The 22,101-nt window shown below is 40.1% G+C and overlaps 2 protein-coding genes across 5 annotated transcripts in view; one reads left to right on the top strand and one right to left on the bottom strand.

Annotated features, from left to right (window-relative positions):
- Cip4 (formin-binding protein 1-like Cip4) overlaps positions 1-8,616 on the bottom strand; it is a 668,861-nt gene extending 660,245 nt beyond the window's left edge. For all 4 annotated transcript variants that reach the window (XM_067142577.2, XM_067142575.2, XM_067142576.2 and 1 more), the window contains exon 1: positions 8,463-8,616. In XM_067142577.2, coding sequence (XP_066998678.1) covers positions 8,463-8,486 — 24 coding nt within the window. In that variant the 5' untranslated portion in view covers positions 8,487-8,616. The remainder of the gene's footprint in view (positions 1-8,462) is intronic.
- Positions 8,617-15,921: 7,305 nt separating this feature from the next.
- The window catches only part of Trmt6 (tRNA methyltransferase 6 non-catalytic subunit), a 63,612-nt gene continuing 57,432 nt past the window's right edge, over positions 15,922-22,101 (top strand). The window contains exon 1 of the mRNA XM_067142581.2: positions 15,922-15,938. The gene's annotated coding sequence lies outside the window, so the exon portion shown is untranslated. The remainder of the gene's footprint in view (positions 15,939-22,101) is intronic.

Here is a 22,101-nt window from a genome sequence, read left to right on the forward strand (position 1 = left end):
TGAGGTTCGAACCTACTATTTGCCGAATACTGGATATTGGTCGCACTTAAGCGACTGCAGCTATCGAGCCCGGTGATGATATGACGCAGTTCTTGACCCTAAAAAATGTTCATAGAACAGGATACAATTCACGCCTTTGAAAATTGAACTAGACAACAACAAGTTCAATGAAATCAATGATAGTCTATTTCTTCCTGATGTCTACTGTGCTTCCATCAAATTAAAAAAATTGCCATATTTGCACTGTGGCAGGTATGGTATTAAAAAACTCGCATATATTCAGAAATTCAAAACACAAGTAGATCACCAATTCTCCATTAGAAATTCCTCACTGAAATCAACACCCCCTTTCCTTCCAATTTGAAAATTCATCAATCAGATGGAATTTTGGGACAACTTTCTCCTGCATTAAACTTCTGAACATTTAAATGAACATGACCTTCAGCCAATGAGATGAGTGAGCTCTATAACAATGGATCGTTGTTTGTAACTATGCTGGCTTTACCAGCAGTGCTGGGATTGGCTAACATCTCTCACTCAGCTCCACCATATAGATATCCTTTAAATTTTTAAATTATTTGTTAGTTAAGACAGTATAAGAAAAAAAGCACTTGACTGTAAACAGAGAGTACACCCATCTAGAACTCTTTAAAGAGTACATCTGGTAATGCTATCCAGACATAGCAAATATTGCACGACTGTTACTATTGCAAGCATACCTACGAGACTTGCAGTCGATTTCCGACAAAAGAGTAGTGTTACGAAAATGTCGCAAACTCTGGGCTACCGGGCGAGTTGGCCGTACGGTTATGAACATGCATCCGGAAGATAGTGGGTTCGAACCCCATAGTCGGCAGCCCTGATGGTTTTCCGTGGTTTCCCATTTTCACACCTAACAAATGCTGGGGCTGTACCTTTAAGGCAACGGCCGCTTCCCTCCCATTCCTAGGCCTTTCCTATCCCATCGTCGCTATAAGACCTATCTGGGTCGGAGCGACGTAAAGCAAATAGAAAAAAACTCTAGGCTGGGAAGACTTGGGAGTATGGCATGCTCGACTAAATTGTATGTTCCAAGCTACCAGTGGAGAAATGTGTGGAATGACATTAGCAGATGCATAACCTTGAAAGGAAACATAATAAGTTATGAAGTTAGAATTCAAGAGGAGAAAATGGGGGGAATATTCGTTTAGGAATTGGAATAATTTATCACAGAAGACGTTCGATAAATCTCCTACTCCTCTGGAATCGTTTAAGAAAAAACTATGCAAATTATATGAGTTCATTTAAGGTCCTGGGGAATCACGGTACATATCAACGTAACGTTTTGAATTAATTTACTCAATGTAAAAGGAAACCTTCCTGGTGAAACTCTGAACAGAATGAAAAATACAGTGGAAAGGCATGGATAAAAATCACCCCAGAGTAATAGGATAACTGTATACAATAGCTGGTCATATTTATGCACACATCTTCATCATAAACTGTTACACCTTTTAGCGTCCAACCTGCAGTTGTTTTTAGATCAAAGTAGGTACTTAGAAGGGTTAGGCAAAGCTGCAGTTGTTAAATATAGCTGCTCATCAATTACGACGATTTCTTATTTACAGATGTAAAATGGCAGGACGTGATTCAGTTGGGTGTAAATGTAGTAATTTGGCTTATGCTGATGAATTAGTCTTAATGGAAAACTAAGTGATAAACTAGCAATCCAATATCCATAATACAGGGACAATATGAAAATTAGTACTCCCAAGATCTGTGTGTTGTCGGTTGAGAACAGATGGATCACTTGAAGTATTCAGGTTATTCTCTCAGAATGGCAGTACAGTAAGTGAAATCTAATCGAGGTTTAACAAGGCTAAAGCAGTAAGTCGATAGTTGCATTAATGAAAATTTGTAAGAAGGAAGTGTGTTTGCAGGCGAAGCTATTTTTAGATCGCTTTTTTCAGAACGCTCTAGCTATGCATGAAAGAATGCTGGCTGGACTCAAGATATCAAAAAGTCAGTATGACAGTAGTGGGAACGGGTGGGAACAGTGGCAGGAGGGCACTGGGAATTAAGAGATAAAAAAGAGATGACTGAACTGGATAGACAAAGTTGTTCGCACAAACGTCTCGGTCAGGACGTTGCGGAAGAACATGCTATAAATACCTAGTAAACGAGATATAATCTCAGTTTGTAATTATTTCAATGTTAACAGTCGGAAAAGTTGACAAGTCCACAGCGCAAGTTTATAACAGAGGATTGTGGAGGTGCTGTATCATTCACACAGGTTTAAGGACAAAACGCGGAAAGGCATAATGATGTACGTTTTATGCCCAAACGACAAATGTTTCCTAATCGCTATGAAATTATTGCGAACTGAGATAGAAGAGCGATTATAACAGCACAATATTTTCCATAATAAAGTACTGAACACACTCCCTCCTATGATCGATCAATCTGCCCACATTTATTCTTCTTTTATAGGTAAGATCACCGGGCTCAGTAGCTCAGAGGATATTTATGTGCTGGCCTTCTTTGGCGGGTTCGATTCCAGTTTAGACCGGTGGTATTTGAAGGTGCTCAAGTACGTCAACCTCGTGTCAGTAGATTTACTGACACGCGAAAGAACTGTGGACGAAATTCCGGCACGACGTCTCCGAAAACCGCCCAAGTGGTTAGTGGGATATAAAACCAATGTTTTTTTCTTAATGTCAGTCCCTGATGATAAAGAAGTGAATAATCGCGCCAAATGCTTTCCACATCTCTGACAGCCAGAAATCATCGAACAGCTCTATGACCAGTAATACAGTACATTGCTATCCATACCACCTTCATGGTCGTGCGATTGAGGTCGTACGGGAATTAATGTTCTCGCGCACCCACCCCTCTTTTTTTTTCTTTGACTAATATGTTTTAAACTGGACGGTTTACGTTTCCAACATACTACACCTAAAGCATTACGGTACGTGACCGTGTTAATTGGACTTTCAACTAATTACTAATTAAAGGACTTCGCTCCAGTAAGGAACAGGATGATTTTATAGTTTGGAACATTTTACTGGATTTGTCTTTCGGGTTCTATAATGAATAAACAGCAGAATTCAACATTTGGGACATTACACACACCAATCACTTTATTTACGACGATAAAAATAAATGGTCAATGCATTGAATGATGAATATCGGGCCAATTCCATTGACGTGAATGCCAAGGGCATGATTTCAATAACATTGGAAAGGTATTGAACATCTCCCTTGGTTATTCCAATCCACTTCGATAGTTTAGTTGATGTAAATTCTCATTCGCTCCCATTGCTCTTGGTTCCGTTCGTCCCGTCCTGTGTACCTCTGTGAACTATGCCTTAGAAGGGCAGGTGCTAAGTGGTGATCGTTGAGTAAACAGTCTGACGATGTGTAATTATATGGTGACAGTAAACCGCGATATGCTGCAATACCACTCGGCGTCAGCCTTGGCGTCGCCCTCGTGTTAACTTGGAGGGGTATCTGCAGTAGCTTTTATATTCGGATATTTTTCTTTTTTCACAGACGACCTGCAATGGTTCAACAACTACTGTAACTGTAATAATAATAATAATAATAACAATACTGCCACGAGTTTGGGAATCTTGGACAACAATAACTGATTACGAAAGAAGTGGCTGTAGTAAACTATGGCATAAAACTCCCGCGATAGTCGTCTCCGACGATTTTAATAAACTTAACTTCGTGGTCGGGGCAGGAATCGAGTCCGGGCCAACTGGGTGGGTTGCGTACCACTCAATTTTAGAGACAAGTATTACAGAATAATAAAAGAGGGCATGAAGTACGTACAACATACACCATGTCCGATGAGGCAGCCTCCCAACCTGGTTAGCATCTTGTCCGGTTTTCTTTCCCAACACGACGCCAAATTGAAGGTTGTTTCGAAGATCAGAAACTTCGAGAAACACAACTGTGGCTTAATATTCTAATCCTGGTATTCGAAGAAGAGGTATTCCGTCTTCCCCAATTCATTATTATTAATCCATGTACACGCCGATATGGTACCAAACACATAAGCCATGCCAATTTATTTCAAATCTTAGCCTTTAAACACACCGGTACTCAATCCAGCAATCTTACCTATAAAAGAATAAATGTGGAGAGACTGATCGATCATAGGGGGTAGTGTGTTCAGTACTTTGTTGTGACTGTGACTGGCCTTCTTTGGCGGGTTCGATCACAGTTCAGTCCGGTAGTACGGTACTTGAAGGTGCTCAAGTAAGTCAGCCTCGTGTCAGTAGATTTACTGGCACGTAAAAAAACTCTGCGGGGCAAGATTCTGGCACCTCCGAAAACCGTGAAAGTAGTTAATGGGACGTAAAACCAATAACACTAGTATTACAGACATCACAGTCATAAAAATTTTCACACGTAGCACAATGTACATGCAGCACTGACCACAATTTAAAAAAAAAAAAAAATCAAAAGAGCTGGAGCAAAGAGCAGTTCACATGCATGAACATACTGTTTACTTGCTAGAAAACCCACCAAGCAGGAAAACAAGTGTATCACTAGTGCACTATATAAGCTACACATACAAGGACAATAGCCCACTCTAGTCGACTCATTATCACAAAGCTCAAGGATAAATAGCTCTTTCCTCACAAAGAGGATGTTAAGTCAACAAGGAAGCAAATATAAGCTGAGGGACCAATATAAATTGGAATGGGACATTCTAGGTCTTCTCAAGCAAACTTTGTACACCTTACCGCAGACAGATAATACAGGAAATTCAATTCACCCACCAGCCATGAAGGGCCAGTTAAAGGAATTTGTTTATTTACTTTCACTTAGGCTAGATAAAACCACAATCAAACTGATATAATACATCGAATGATATGAAATATGTGATGGCTCATTTGAAAATGGTTAGAGAGCAGGCTATAAGCTTTATTACATGCTTCACTTAAGTTACAAGATGTTGTAACAAAAGATTACTTTGTAATAAATGCATAAACAACTGCCAGAATATAACTAGGAAAAAAATGTAAGCAAACATCAGTTTCAACTGCTTAATTATGACAAGTTTAGTTTTATCAGTGCTCGGGATTCAGTTACCCACATTTCCAAATTTCCTATGATTGAACAGAACCTGGGTTAGGTAGCCTAAACTTGAATTTTGTAATTTCAATTTATTGCTCTGATCAAGGTAAAACTCGGTTAACTATACCTTCAAAATGTGTATATTAAAAACAGAAGAAGAATGGTGCTAATCAGCTATGCACTGTAGCTCAACCCCTTTCGATCATATCCAAGATGAGGTAAAGAATCATTAGTTCCAAACTGCTCAAACTCCCCCACGGTCAAAGCAATAATAAGTTGTTCCTTCAAGAAGCTAACTTGAAACATTATGATACATGCATCTTCTTCCATATGACCAAATTAGGTCCAAATCACGTAATCTTGTGGAAAAAGCATGCATGAAAGACTATGCTATGTTTACAACCCAATATCATAAAGCAGTTTCATGTGACTATTTGTATTGTAATTATAGCCATAAGACTACTAATGTTACATGGAGTCTAAACCACAGAGACATGATTTTACATTTCCAAAACAAACTTGCACTGGCTGGGTTTTGAACTCTGTCCACCTAGGTGAGAAGGCAGTGAAGATGTCGCTTGGCTATCTCATCCCTTCATCCTCCTTTTCCCTTATCCAGCCCAACATAATAACCCAGGGGTAAGTGAATATTGACTGAAACACCAAGTTAAGGCAATGACAAAAGTAAATGCTTCATCATCAGACACGGTGCCAAATTGAAGAACGTAGCCTATAGCTGCCTACCATATTACAGACGACATGTAATGCAATGAAAGTCTATAATGGATGTACTCGAGCTCTGTGTTTATCTCGAAGTGTTGCCTAGCTAGTTCAAAAATATTTAAACCCACTTTGTAGGTATATCCTATATAAAACAACATAGGTATTTTTACACAGCCTAACATACAAACTGACTTCATAGGCAATTCAATCATAAATCAGTTTACAAAGAATAATGCTTTATCTCAACCCCTCATAATAGGCTCCAAAAATGTAAGTAAAATTCACAAAATTAGGTATTATCAAGTCAAGTAATTAAAAGCTTGCCTCCACAAAACAAAAAATGAACAAGAACAAGAAACTAGGCCTAATACAATCGTGATAAATTTAACGTGCTAAACCATTAGGCCTATGTATTCAACAAATCAGAAAGTAGGGCCTAAACGAAATACAGCTTGTGATCTGATAAGTAATGAGGAAAATATGAATTATTCCATCACATTCTATTACCGGTATTTAAAAATATTTTTCTGCAAATTTAAAAACCTGCTGACAAATTTTTATTTTTTTTTTTTTTTTTTTTTTTTACACACAGGCCTTTGATATTTCATCAAAATATCACAACTGCCACTCTAATTTTTACAGAATAAGAAATTGAGAGAGTAAAGTAAACTTGTGTCCTTGACCTGAAGTGGTGCTCTTTTTAAGTAGGCCCTACACCTCCAGAAGAGGTGAGCTGCATATACCATTTTAACCACACACCAGCCCTCACGCCATTCTTAAATCTCCGAGAATCGAACACAGTCCTGTGAGGACGTCAACTAAATGTAACACTATGGAGGCTGATATTGTGAGTGAAAAAGTCTCTATATGGAGATTAATTTTATTATCTCTTTGAATGAGAAGCAGTAAAACAGGTAAGACTACAAATACCAGCAAAGAGAGGTAAAATTAGAGAACATTAACTAAGCAACTCAATATTCACAGTAATAACCTCTGGTATCATGACATATTTTAATGAATATAGAATATTTACTTTCACACTCCCATCCAAATAAGTGAACAATGTTAAACAAGTTTAATACTGAATCAAGTACTGTTAGTTAAGATATCAAAATGTTTTTCACAACTGATGATAAACTCAATAACAAAGAATTATTAATAACATCTACCTATAGAGATAAAAACATAGCCTATATCAGTAATCTGGTTTTAAATACAGAAGCCCAATCAGTGAGATACCGTAGTGATTGTGTCAGAGGTAAATGGCACTTACAGTAAGTTTTGAGTTTAATTATATAGCTTTTTCTCAAATTGGAATAGCCTGTATTTTATTATTTATCCTCTGAATGTGTTTGTTAAACTATGTATATTTTTCAGAACACAATTTTGTTTTACCACTGCCTTGTGCCTATTTCATCAGCAAGGAAACAACAAAACAATAGCATGACATATTTATGATGCAAGTCGACTTGACAATATAACTTGTTAACCATATTCGAAAAGCAGTCTTTGGAAAATTGGTATATCAGCCTGCCCTCCTTGCCTTTTTATTACCAATAATCTACTCAATACTGAATTAAGTACTACTTAAAGGTCTATTCAATAAGTTTCCTATCATTACTTATGACTAAAGTTATTACCAAAATCGCTTAAAAATTGGTAAAGTGGAATGTACTATACACAGAAAACATAAATATTAAGTTATAGGGCTATCCAAAAAATGTGTTTATACAAGCAACACAAAAGACTCATTACATCAAATTTTAAAAACAATCTGGCATAGTACTCTCATTCACTGCCTTACTTCTTTGCAGAATCTTGCTTCACATAGCCTCCTAAAATCAGACAACATAGCTATAACTTAGTTATTTAAATATACAGGTTAGACTTCAGGTATATTTACAAAGAGCATTCTTCATTAACTGTACCCAATATCAAAGTAATTGTTCCCTTGTCTGAAGACATTACCAAATGTAAACACTGGTCTTTCATAAATGAAATAACATAGGAATGAAAAAGTTCTGACCAATACAAGTCTGCTAAGGTTCATTAACTTTGCCCTCACTAACTGAAATGAATAACTTGGCTTACACTGTTATTAATCGTCTACTGTACTTCCTGACAGCTACAATATATTACTGTAAACTCTTTCTCATATCAAAACCCATACAACGAATAACGAGAGAACTTATATTAAGTTTGTATCTTCGTTCATTCCAACATAGGCCTAGGTACCTAATACCTGTCATGACTAATGTCATATGAATGACAGATGACATTACACACTACACAGACAATACTAATATACCTACTATATAATAATAGTATTAACAGTTAGCACTTAAACATAAATTAAGTAATAATCAGTATTCAGTTAACACTTGAAAACTGCAAGGAGAACAGTTATATCTTGACATTTCGACCAAGTGAATTTAGCAGGCAAAAATCGATGTAGAAATATGCTACTTATGGGAGTATGGATGCTTTTAAGAATCAGAATAACAACATATAAGATCCGAAACTTCGGTCAAAACATGGTCATAGAAAATAACCTCGCCTGGACCAGTGATAATGAACTCTAGCCGTCAACTGTGGAATTTACCCTCAGGGTACACGGGAGATAGGTGGTGCCAATAAGGAGTATGTCTCAAGTACACGCTATTACTCACCCAAAGCTCCGTTCCCCAACTCATTTTTGGCCACAGGGCAATATTTAATAATTATTTTATCACTTAAACTTTCCACACACAATATTAAAACATAAAATCCACCATACGCACTAACAGTAGTTTCACCATTTCTAGCACAACATGGCTGACTGAATCTCATTGGTCGACTTGAGACTATGAATGCTGGGAGAGTTAAAACCTATGCCTTCTCGATCTTGACCGATCTTAACTCGCGTAGCTACCATGAGCGGAGGAATGATGAACTACTGTGGGCTCTGACATTATCGCGTTTTAGATAATAGTAAATACAGTGGAGATTCTACTGTATTTGATAAAAGGCAGTGGTCAGGCGACCCGTAGGCGACCGACCTTATCAGGCTCCCTGCTAGTGTCTATACCTAAAATACCGCTAAAATGACCAGTGATTAAACTCAAACCGAGCTGGTTCTGAGTTGTTAATTCCATTAATGAGTTTTCCTTCCCTTTACCAGCGAAATTTAACATGCTCTTAATTCTAACTGCAGTGTCATTTTCATTTGTACTCTATCAAAGAGCATTAATTATTATTTGGAACTTGAGCTATCAAATTTATTGATAAGATACTTCGTTCAGAACGAAGTTCTGGACATCCTAAAGCAAAATATTGAACACCGTTAGTCTACATGTCAACAAAGTGCTACTCACCTCCCCGCTGAGTCCGAGGGAAAAACCAATCCTGGGTGGTAAACGGATGAAGAAAGAAGAAAAGAAATACAACACTTTAATGTAAACTATATCCCTTCAATACAGTACAGTAGGCTACGTGCAAAAGACCAATTGATTTATTTTAAACAATGAAATGTTGAAATTTCTGCCTTTTGTTTTTATGTGTTTAAAACTTTATTGTACCGTACTCAGATCAAAGTCTAATGAAACCACGCCATGCGACGCACTTTCTGGGGTGTAAAAGTACCTATTGGTAATTTCAGTGACATAAGAGGATTCACATTCGATGCTGAAGACACTGATTTCCTTGAGTCCATCTTGGGTCATATCATTTCATAGTTTTTTTTTTTTGTTTTTTTTTTTTGCTTTACGTCGCACCGACACAGATAGGTCTTATGGCGACGATGGGACAGGAAAGGGCTAGGTCTGGGAAGGAAGCGGCCGTGGCCTTAATTAAGGTACAGCCCCAGCATTTGCCAGGTGTGAAAATGGGATACCACGGAAAACCATTTTCAGGGCTGCCGACAGTAGGGTTCGAACCTACTACCGCTACCTCCCTAATACTGAATACTGGCCGCACTTAAGCGACTGCAGCTATCGAGCTAGGTACATTTCATAGTTAGTTCTTTACAAGTTCTAGTTTAGAAAATGATCATTCGGCAGAAGAAGAAGTAACTGAAAGAGTTAGAAACTGGTAAAACGCCATGCTTAAGTCTCGGACACTTGCAGCTATGACTGAGTTATCTACTATTATAATAGCCTTTTCTAAGTCAGCCAACGGCCGTAGACGTGTTGAAACACCGGATATCGTGAGATCTCCGAAGTTAAGCAACATTGGGCGTGGTCAGGAGTAGGATGGGTTGCCACGCGCTGTTGGTGGGGGGTAAGGGAATGGAGGAGCGGAAAGGAACTGGCCACCCTACCGCACGTAAACTCCGGCTCAGGAACACCTCTGCGGAGGTTCGGACCTGCCTTCGGGCAGAATAACCCTTACCTTACCTTTCTAAGTCAGTTATAGAGGTTGTCATGGTGTTTATTTTGTTTTCAATGTGCTTTTTGAGAGAGCATGCCGCTCATGATACGAGAGAAGACTGTGCTGGACTCAACACAATAATAATATTCGCAGCTATATGCATTCACCTGATATCTACTGTACTTACGAATTGTAAAAATAATCTGTTTCAACTTATTCAACAAAAGCATGGCTATGTAACCTTTCCCGTTCAGAATGGCATTCCGAAAAAGTTATGTTTGTTTTTAAGTTCATTTGGGCCACCTAAGGACCGCGGTGCTTGTGCTTTAATTGTGTTGTTGTTGCTTTCGATGGTTGTTACTGGTGGTATTCTTAATGCTAAGTCTGGCTGCTTCTTTGATCTTGGAACCTTGACCTTTTCTGTTGGCCCATTATTCCTTCATTCTCTGGCTGAACTCTATTTTGCGTTGCTCCGATCATTTCCTGGTCTCATTGTGGTTAGTTTCTGTAAGGGATGTTAGGAAGAGTCTGGTTTTGAGAGTTGAACTGTATTTGTTTCTGTTAATTACGATGGCATTATGAATAATAAGTTCTGCCAGTTCCCCGGTCTAGAAAGCCAAGAATAACAGCCGAGAGGATCCATCGTGCTGACCACACGACACCTCGTAATGTGCAAGTCTCCGAGCTGAGCAGCGGTCGCTTGGTAGGCCATGGTCCTTCGGGAGTTGTTGTTTCTGCCTGATCCTTCTCTACCCGCTGCATCCACAGCGATCCAGTGGCTTTAGCCTTGCTGGCTACTTTGAAGATCTTATAGGACAGCCTGTAGGAATCCATTCTATACAGGTGTCCGTAGAAAGCAAGTCGTATTCTTCTGATGGTATCTGTAAAGGTTTCTTGGTGTTGGTAGAGTTTACAGTTTGTATTGTTTGTTTATTTATTTATTTATTTATTTATTTATTTATTTATTTATTTATTTATTTATTTATTTATTTATTTATTTATTTATTTATTGCGAGGAAGTCTGCGGGCCCCTTAAGCCACAGGCAAGCCTGCATTGCAGGCCTTGCAGGCCTAATGTTACGCCACTGCCTCCCACAGTTCTATAATTATAATAATGTTATTGGTTTTACGTAGCACTACTGTAACTATGCTTAAACCGAACGAGTTGGCCGTGCAGTTAGGGTCACACAGCTGGGAGCGTGCATTCGGGAAATAGTGGGTTCGAACCCCACTGTCGGCAGCCCTGAAGACAATTTTCGGTTGTTTCCCACGTTCACACAAGGAAAATGCTGGGGCTGTACCTCAATTAAGGCTACAGCCGTTTCCTTCCCACTCCTACCCCTTTCCTAGGACTGGGAAGGTCGTGGCCGTGGCCTTATTGAAGGTGAAAATGGTAACCACAGAAAACCACCTTCAGGACTGCAGACAGCAGGATCCGAACTCATCATCTCCCGAATGCAAATTCACAGCTGCGTGACCCGAACCGCGTATTCAACTTATCATATTTCTCTCGCGAAATTAAGCTGTAATATGGCTTTAAGTTATTGCAGTTTGTGTCATTATGTATGTTCTTGAGGGATGAATGTATGGCTACAGTGAAGAAGTTGGAAGCCTTTGAAATGGGGTCTAACAATAGGATGCTTAAAATACCGTGGATATTGTATTGTGTCAATGAAAGCCGAGATTGCATGGGCGGCTGGTGAGAGACGACGATATCAATCAATCAATCAATCAATCAATCAATCAATCAATCAATCAATCAATCAATCAATCAATCAATCAATCAATCAGTCAATCAATCAATTAATCAATCAATCATTGATATGCATTTAGAACTGTCGCCCAGGTGGCAGATTCAATACAAGTTGTTTACCCAGCTTTAAAAAAAAATATTTCAAAGAACTTGGAAATGTATTGAGCATCGCCCTTGATAAATTATTCCAATCCCTAACTCCTCTCCCTATAAATGAATATTTGGCCCAGTTTGTCCTCTCGAATTCCAACTTTATCTTCATATTATGATTTTGCCTACCTTCGAAAGCTCCACTCAAGTTCATTCCTCTACAAATGTCAATCCACATCATTTCTCCACTGATAGATCGGAACATATCACTCAGTCGGGCAGCTCGTCTCCTTACTCCCAAGTCTTCCCTGCCCAAAGTTTGCAACATTTTCGTAACACTATTCCTGTGTTGGAAATCAGCCAGAATAAATCGCGCTGCTTTCCTTTCAATCTTTCCCAGTTATCATATCAATAAATCGTGGTGTGGATCCTATACACTCGAACTGGGGTCTTAGCAGAAACTTATTCGCTCTCCGCTATACATCTTACTAAAACCCCTAAATACCCTCATAACCATGTGCAGAGATCTGTACACTTTATTTACAACATCGTTGATATGATTAACCCAATAAGGATCAGGTACTCACAGTGATCCCCACGAGGTACTATCACCCCCACTAACACAGTAAATAAAACTGGGCCGGGCTGAGTGGCTCAGATGGTTGAGGCGCTGTCCTTCTCACCCTAACTTGACAGGTTCGATCCTAGCTCAGTCCGGTGGTATTTGAAGGTGCTCAAATACGTCACCCTCGTGTCGGTAGATTTACTGGCATGTAAAATAACACCTGCGGGACTGAATTCCGGCACCTCGGCTTCTCCGAAAACCGTAAAGTAATTAGTGGGACGTAAAGCAAATAGCATTATTATTATTATTATTATTATTATTATTATTATTATTATTATTATTATTATTATTATTATTATTATTATTATTATTATTATTATTTCTTAATCTGTTTATCCTCCAGGGTTGGTTTTTCCCTCGGACTCAGCGAGGGATCCCACCTCTACCGCCTCGAGGGCAGTGTCCTGGAGCGTGAGACATTGGATCGGAGGATACAACTGGGGAGAAAGACCACTACCTAGCCCAGGCGGCCTCACCTGCTATGCTGAACAGGGGCCTTGTGAGGGGATGGGAAGGTTGGAAGGGACAGACAAGGAAGAGGGAAGGAATCGGCCGTGGCCTTAAGTTAGGTACCATCACGGCATTTGCCTGCAGGAAAAGTGGGAAAACACGGAAAACCACTTCCAGGATGGCTGAGGTGGGAATCTAGCCCACCTTTAGTCATCTGACCTCTCGAGGCTGAGTGGACCCCGTTCCAGACCTCGTACCACTGTTCAAATTTCGTGGCGGAGCCGGGAATCGAATCCGGGCCTCCGGGGGTGGCAGTTAATCACACTAACCACCACACCACAGAGGCGGACATTATTATTATTGAAAATAAAAACCTACAACCTGTTTTCTAGTCCTTGACCGGGTCAGGGATGTAATGAATGAACCAGATATAGACTATTATTACAATGGGGTCGCCACTGCCAAAGTGATTTATTAATGACTGATAAATGGTATGAAATTATAATGAAGAGTGTTGCTGGAATGAAAGATGACAGGGAAAACCGGAGTACCCGGAGAAAAACCTGTCCCGCCTCCGCTTTGTCCAGCACAAATCTCACATGGAGTGACCGAGATTTGAACCACGGTATCCAACGGAGAGAGGCCCGCGCTGCCATCTGAGCCACTGTGGTTATTATTATTATTATTATTATTATTATTATTATTATTATTATTATTATTATTATTATTAATAATAATAATAATTAATTAATTAATTAATTAATTAATTAATTAAAACTTGTGGTGAAACATACAACTCAAATTTTCATCCCGTTTATCACCGTACCATATCCGTCTCCGTAGCGTAACAGTTAGCATGATTAACTGCCGTCCTCGGTTGCTCGGGTTCGATTCCCGGTACTGCCAGAAATTTAAGAATGGCAGGAGGGCTGGTATTTACTTGAAATGGTACATGCAGCTCACCTCCATTGGGGGCGTGCCTGAAAAGAGCTGCACCGCCTCGGTATGAGGACACGACTTTGCTTTTTGTCGTACCATTGCCTGCTGTCCATCTCACAACATTGTCGAAGTCGCTCACAATCCTCTAACTTATTTATTACTCTACACAGTATAACAAAATCCACAAAAACCTTATCTATATGTGAAGACATATCTTTTTCATTTTCGACTCAGTTAATTTATAACTATTAGGTTCTTCACTCTGTCAAACTAATTTATGAATAAATATTTTGATAAACTACCTGAAAAAAAAACCATTCTAGTGTTCTATGCTAGTGTGGAGAGAAATGAAGACTTCAGATAAGTTCAAAATTTCAAGTATTTAAACAGAATTTAAGCATAAGTGTTTATACATTTCTAAATATTTTCGAGTGTGTTTGACAGAATCTTTTAAGAAAGAAACATCTCATTCTATTTTTATTGAAGTTGTTTCGTCGTCAGGTAATTCTGTAACGAGCAAGTGGCCGCGTAGCTATCAGCTTGCATTCAGACGATAGTAAATTCGAACCCCACTGTAGGCAGCCCTGAATATGTTTTTTTCGTAGTTTCCCATTTTCCCATTTTCACACCAGGAAAATGCTGGGGCTGTACCTTAATTAAGCCCTTTTACTATCCCATCGTCGCCGTAAGACCTGTGTCGGTGCGACGTAAATGAAATTCGAAAAAAAAAAAAAAAAAGGAAATATTTGTTATCGTATGCTTACTTTTTGGGGTAGTTTATAAATGTATTTACTCATAAAATAGCTTCGGTAGACTGAAGAACCTAACTGTCATAAATTCCCAGTCCTTTAGTTATTTCATTTATTACATTAGAAAACATGAAGATCCAATAATTCTGTCCTGCGGTATCCTCCTCTTAATCGTTATAGGACCAGATACGTCTCACGTGTTCTAATTCTCTGAGTTCTGTTTTCTGCAAATTTAATCATCCATTCAACAATTCTTTTATCAATCGGCGGAGCGGTAACTATGAGTGCTATTGCTATTATTGCTATTTTGCTTTACGTCGCACAGACACAGACAGGTCTTATGGCGACGATGGGACAGGAAAGGTCTAGGAAGTGGAAGGAAGCGGCCGTGGCCTTAATTAAGGTACAGACCCGGCATTTGCCTGGTGTGAAAATGGGAAACCACGGAAAACCATCTTCAGGGCTGCCGACAGTGGGGCTCGAACCCACGATCTCCCGATTACTGGATACTGGCCGCACTTAAGCGACTGCAGCTATCGAGCTCGGTAAACTATGAGTGACACTGACATAAATGGTGACAAGAAGAAAAAAAAGTTATGCCATTCACTAAACACCGATGTTATTCAGCAGGGTTCCACGCTGTAAAAAAATCCCGAAGTCGACGTGCATTTTTGGATTTGGATTTTTTCCAGTTCTCGAATCAAGTAATCCTGGTGAGGATCTCGTACACTGGAACCATACTTTGGTTGGGGTCTTACCAGAGACTTATTTGCTCTCTCCTTTACATCCTTATTACAACCCCTAAATACCCTCATAACCTTGTGGAGAGATTTATTTACAATCCTATTTATATGATTGCCCGAAAGCAGATCTTTCTTAATATTAACAGCTAGGTACTTAGAGTCATCCCCATAAGGAACTTTCATTCCATCGTTGCAGTAATTTAAACTGAGAGGACGTTTCCTATTAGTGAAACAACTTGACTTTTAACCCCGTTTAACATCATCATACCATTGTCTGTTGTCCATTTCACAACATTGATGATGTCTTTTTTGTCACTCACAATCTTGTAATTTATTTATTTATTTATTTATTTATTTATTTATTTATTTATTTATTTATAGATCCTCGCGCACCGAAGCTCAACCCAACCACCTCCCAGCAACTGGCGGGTACGTGATACTTTTCTAAGGTACTTAAAACAGGGTTCGTAATGTTTCTTCTTTTCAGGATCAACTTTTTTGGCCTGCGAACTAGGTATTACTCTCAAATCTTATTGTTGCATCAATAACAACGCCGATGTTCTCTTCACGTCAATCGCGACAGTGTCTGCACATTTACTGGATCCATAGGTAGAGATACAGTGCACTTCTTCAAAGACTTCAATTTTTTTTTAGAAATTCTGAAATATTGCTCCTGACCTTATGGTGTCTGTTATTTCTCAATAGTTTCCCGTTCGAACAGCAACAAAGAACATGAGGGAGGGTTTCTATCTCCAGTGGCAGCGATTAGGGATGACGAGGGTGGAAGGTGGGGGAAGGTGAACCCCAATTTTTTCTTAAATTCCATTTTAGCTACTTAAAACTATGAATTATATATTTAAAAACCGCTGTCTTATCACGTACTTCTTTCCTTTAATTTCTTCAAGTATTAAATATATTGTCCGCCTCTGTGGTGTAGTGGTTAGTGTGATTAACTGCCGCCCCTGGATGTCCGGGTTCGATTCCCAGCTCTGCCACGAAATTTGACAAGTGGTACGAGGGCTGGAACGGGGTCCACTCAGCCTCGGGAGGTCAACTGAGTAGAGGTGGGTTCGATTCCCACCTCAGCCATCCTCGAAGTGGTTTTCCGTGGTTTCCCATTTCTCCTCCAGTCAAATGCCGGGATGGTACTTAACTTAAGGCCACGGTCGCTTCCTTCCCTCTTCTTTGTCTATCCCTTCCAATCTTCCCATCCCCCACCAAGGCTCCTGTTCAGCATAGCAGGTGAGACCGCCTGAGCGAGGTACTGGTCATCCTTCCCAGATGTATCCCCCGACCCAGAGTCTGAAGCTCTAGGACATTGCCCTTAAGGTGGTAGAGGTGGGATCCCTCGCTGAGGGAGAAACGAACCCTGGAGGGTAAACCGACTAAGAAGAAGAAGAAGAAGAAGAAGAAGAAGAAGAAGAAGAATATCAAATATATTACTTAACGGAAATACGCCCAAAATTTCATTCGACGCAGCTAACCGATTCGTACAGAGCCATAGCAAGTAGTGGAAACTCTCGCAGCAGCGTGCAGAAGCGCGATTAATATCTGATGGCATAAAACATTAGTTGGGCACTAAATGAATTTTGTATATGGACTAGTCCATGTGTTGCAGCATGCCTGCCTGAGAGGGGATGAACTTCACTTCGCTGGTTGTTGCCGTAGTGTTCTCATCTGCCCCTGGCGACTACGTTACTGCCAACGGCCGTAGCCGTGTTGAAACACCGGATCCCGTGAGATCTCCGAACTTAAGCAACATTGGGCGTGGTCAAGATTTGGATGGGATGCCACGCGCTGTTGGTAGGGGGTAAGGAAATGGAGGAGCAGAAAGGAACTGGCCATCCTACCGTACGTAAACTCCGGTTCAGGTACACCTCTTCGGAGGATCGGACCTGCCTTCGGGCAGAATACACCCTTATCTTACTACGTTAGTGTGACAAAGCTTCATCAAGAATAGCTTAGAAGTAGTCACCCCCCACTACCATTATACCCCTACTTCCCCCTCCAAGCTCGGGGCATCGCGCAGGTTTGTGCTATCAGATAGTAATCGCAATTTTTATAGCATATGATATGAGGTAGGGAAGCACGGGTATATTTTTCCCAAAGTCGTGGACAATGGTTCAACCGTTTGCCGCGCGCATTCGTCAGTCTGGCAGTCTCACGCAGTCAATGTGTCTGTGTAGTTCTTCCTATCTGTGTAGTCTCTGTGAGTAGTCAAATACTAAAAGGCTTTTTCATTGTATAATCACACCGAATATAGCCTACGTTTGTAAAAATAAATTTCGTGTGGCTATTTCTAGCCGAGTGCAGCCCTTGTAAGACAGACCTTCCGATGAGGGTGGACGGCATCTGCCATGTGTAGGTAACTGCGTGTTATTGTGGTAGATGATAGTGTTATGTGTGGTGTGTGAGTAGCAGGAATGTTCGGGATAGCACAAACACCCAGCTCCCGGACCACTGGAATTAACCAATGAAGGTTAAAATCCCCGACTCGGCCGGGAATCGAACCCGGGACTCTCGAAACCGAAGGCCTAAACGCTGACCATTCAGCCAGCGAGTCGTACGTCTATGTTTGTAATTGTCCAACTCATTGGCTGAATGGTCAGCGTTTAGGCCTTCGGTTCCGAGGGTCCCGGGTTCGATTCCCGGCCGGGTTGGGGATTTTAATCGCCTTTGATTAATTCTTCTGACCCGCGGACTGGGTCTTCATATTCAGACAACACACTATCAACCACCACAGAAACACGCAATAGTGATTACATCCTTCCATATAGGGCTGGCGTCAGGAAGGCCATCCGGCCTTAAAACAGAGCCAAATTCACATGTGCAACACAGTTCGCACCCGCGACCACACAGGGGTGGGAAAAGCGGTGTAAAATAATTCGTATTTGTTTCTTTGGTGAAAATTTTATTGTTATTTCAATTAAAATATCGAAAAACTTAACTGTTTTAGTTTTTCCAGTGAATGTTCAATGTTCGAAACATTATACAGAGGAAGTATTACGCATGAGATACGACTTCAAGCTGATCGAAGTAGGCCTCTGTTCCTAAGTTTTGATCCGAGTTACGTCATAAAGAATTGGGCGATCCCAAAATTTATCACTGGACTTTTTTTAAACTGTGCTACCGTGACCGGCAATCATTTGAGAGGCATCTTCAAACTCAGAAATCTTAAATTAGGAAAACAACGAGGAAAGTAATTTGCCCAACAAATTTCACGAAAATGAATGTAGCAAGAGCTAAAAATATTGTATTTTCCCCTGAAACAATCTCTGGTTTGTAAAGTATGGAGGTGGCTTTGTCCCAAGAGCATAAAATACAGTTTAAAATAAGCTATTTGTTTTATGGAGCATTTTATTAAATTGTTCCATGCGCATAACGTCTGCTACACCTCACATGGGACATATTCAGGAACGAGAACAAACGAGGATCTTTTAACCGGGCGAGTTGGTCGTACGGTTAGGGGCGCGCGGCTATGAGCTTGCATCCGGGAGATAGTGGGTTCGAATCCCACTGTCGGTAGCCCTGAATATGGTTTTCCGTGGTTTCCCATTTTGACACCAGGCAAATGCTGGGGCTGTACCTTAATTAAGGCCACGGTCGCTTCCTTCCAACTCCTAGGCCTTTCCTATCCCACCGTCGCCATAATACCTATCTGTGTCGGTGCGATGTAAAGTCACTAGAAAAAAAAAAAGAAAAAAGCACCTTTTAGTACTGAAGATGAACTCCTCAGTTGGTTAATTAATGATTTCCTGTCATATATTAAAAAACTTAAAATGCATTCAGAGAAAGTAAAAAAGAATCATGAGAGAAATGTACCAGGCGTAGATCTTGACTACCCAGTCCACTGTGGCCTGCGTAAAATACCTCATAAGTATACTTTTGCATTATGCATTTTTTTAAAATTTTTTTGCTATTTGTTTTACGTCGCACCGACACAGATAGGTCTTATGGCGACGATGGGATAGGATAGGCCTAGGAATGGGAAGGAAGTGGCCGTGGCCTTAATTAATGTACAGCCCCAGCATTTGCCTGGTGTGAAAATGGGAAACCACGGAAAACCATCTTCAGGGCTGCCGGGAACCTAACGAGCTATGACATCGAGCTCTTCTTCAGCTACCTAAGACGCCAAGCGGAATACAATGACATTATGGTTCATGTGGCAAAAGAAAAAAACAGACTGTAAAGGCTGTTTAGAACATATCTGTTCTCCAGCTACTCAAAGTCCAACATTGTGTCTTATTCGTTTTCAAGATCGAGGAGCCCTCAGATACCGAAAATCGTCTGTGGCACTTCTGCACTGAACGACGGAATTTGTCACCTCCACTACGCAGTACTTGTCCCGAAGAGAGTTACTAAAAGGTGTATGTTTATTTTTTCGAAAGACATGTTCAACAGTGAAATTAAGTGTGGAAAGTGTAAACACGACAAACCAACTGTATTTCTACTATGAAAATTTCTGATACCTCTGTTAGACAACATTGCTTTGACCCACTCAAGTAGAAGAGGGAAAGTTTTGAAACTTGATTAGAAGCCCCTCAGAAGGAAAGTTTTGAAACTTCAGTGACATATCCAAGCCAATGCAGCACCGCTCTATAAATAAAGTACTGTCAATACTCGCAAAAACATTCAGTTCTTTTTATTTAGGATATACTTTACTTATTGACATATACGGCCATGCGAATACAAGGGAGCAAGAACGCGATTCTAGCGGCTGAATGGTGAACTAGGAAGCAACCCGTTTCCACGAGTGCATTTCAAGGCCTTGTATTATAGCGCAAGCAACGGTAATAACAGAGGGCCAAAACAGAGAACGTAAAATGTCTCCGTTAATGTTAACTGTACCAACAATCTGTATACAGCAAACGTTTCAGAAAGTGAAATGTTTGATCTTTCGCATCTCACGCATTTTTACGGTACGAACTTTAATAACTGAGATATTTGGTTAAAAATTGGACTTTATTGTGAAGTCCATCATCGGCAAGCGTCGCTGGCGTAGAAATAATGTTCGGTCATGATGGTAACGAGTTAGCTGGATGAATGAGGGGGAAAAGGGAATGAAAGTCTCTCTAGACATCAGATGGCTTACTATAGCTGACCCGGAAAAAAAAAGTGCGATTGCTTAGAATCAGGGCTGTAGTCTGCGGGTATGCGCCGTACGCTCTCTTGTTAACTCCACTCATTAGAGTATCTCCTGATTTCTTGCGTAGTTGGCCGTGCGATGGATGATTTTTGTTTTAATAGGAAGTTCAACTATTCTCCGGACCACCTTTTGAGTCTTCGATCATATATCCATATATAGTATTAATGCTCTAAGTTTTAAGCAGACGAAAGCGGAAGTGACGCCATTGTCTCGTCACACTCACCGTGGTTGCCAAATGAGCCGGCGCGCGATTTAAAGTTGTACTCCACCACTATAATACAGCACAGCTCACGGATTGAACCTCGAATGAATTAAAAATAATTAATACATTAACGTATGCGTGTTAGAATCCCATACACTTTTTAACGGCTTACATCTTTAAACAATTAATTTACTGAATTACATTTTAAATGTGAAAACCTAAAATCTGTTTTCCAGTCAATGACCGGGTCAGAGATGGAATAAATGAAGCCCCATCTTGCGGCGAGGATAGGAATTGAGACGGCTGCCGAAGCCTGTCTCACTCCTCTGGGACAATGATCAATGACTGACAGATAGAATTAAATAATACTGGAGAGTGATGCTGGAATGAAAGATGACAGGGAAAACCGGAGTACCCGGAGAAAAACCTGTCCCGCCTCCGCTTGTCCAGCACAAAACTCACATGGAGTGACCAGGATTTGAACCACGGAACCCAGCGTTGAGCGGCCGACGCGCTGCCGCCTGAGCCACGGAGGCTTTCACAGTTTTAATGTACTAACTACAATTTCACGCTTAAAGCATTGCGAACGAATTCTTTTGACATAAACAGTAAGCATTATATTCATCAAAATTATTACTATTATTATTAATTGTGAATATATATATATTTTATTATTCATTATTATTGTCTAAATATATGGTCTGATTCCTGATTGAAATGAGCTGCTACTCATGGGCGACTTATGAATAAGCGAGAGAAGTGAGGATTGTGTACTACATACTATTATTATTATTATTATTATTGTTATTATTATTATTATTATCATCATCATCATCATGCAGGAGGTTTCAGCGTCAGCTTACCTTGTGCGGCAGTAATTAATCTGTGTCACTATCGAGTGGCTGCATTTCAGAATCAGAACCGGGGTCAGTACACGAGGTAAACTAATACCGCCGTCAATATCATTCGCTCGGAAATGCTTATAAATAGACAGAATCATATTTCTCTCGTCTGACGTAAAACTCTTGCGTTTCTTCTTCAACTGATAACAGTCTGGTGAATTTTTGTTCGGATCCATTGCACAATAATAATCCAATAACGAGTAAGAAGAAACCTACAAACGTACAAGAGACTACAAGAATTATGAATTAGCACACAATACGCACATACACTGTTTTTGTAAAAGCGAAGCACATTGATAAAATTCTGTCACTGCTGTTTTAAACAAACTATGTTTGGAACTGCACCCACGTGTTCAGGACAT

Source organism: Anabrus simplex, chromosome 3 (assembly GCF_040414725.1).
Source record: "Anabrus simplex isolate iqAnaSimp1 chromosome 3, ASM4041472v1, whole genome shotgun sequence".
Lineage (NCBI taxonomy): Eukaryota > Metazoa > Arthropoda > Insecta > Orthoptera > Tettigoniidae > Anabrus > Anabrus simplex.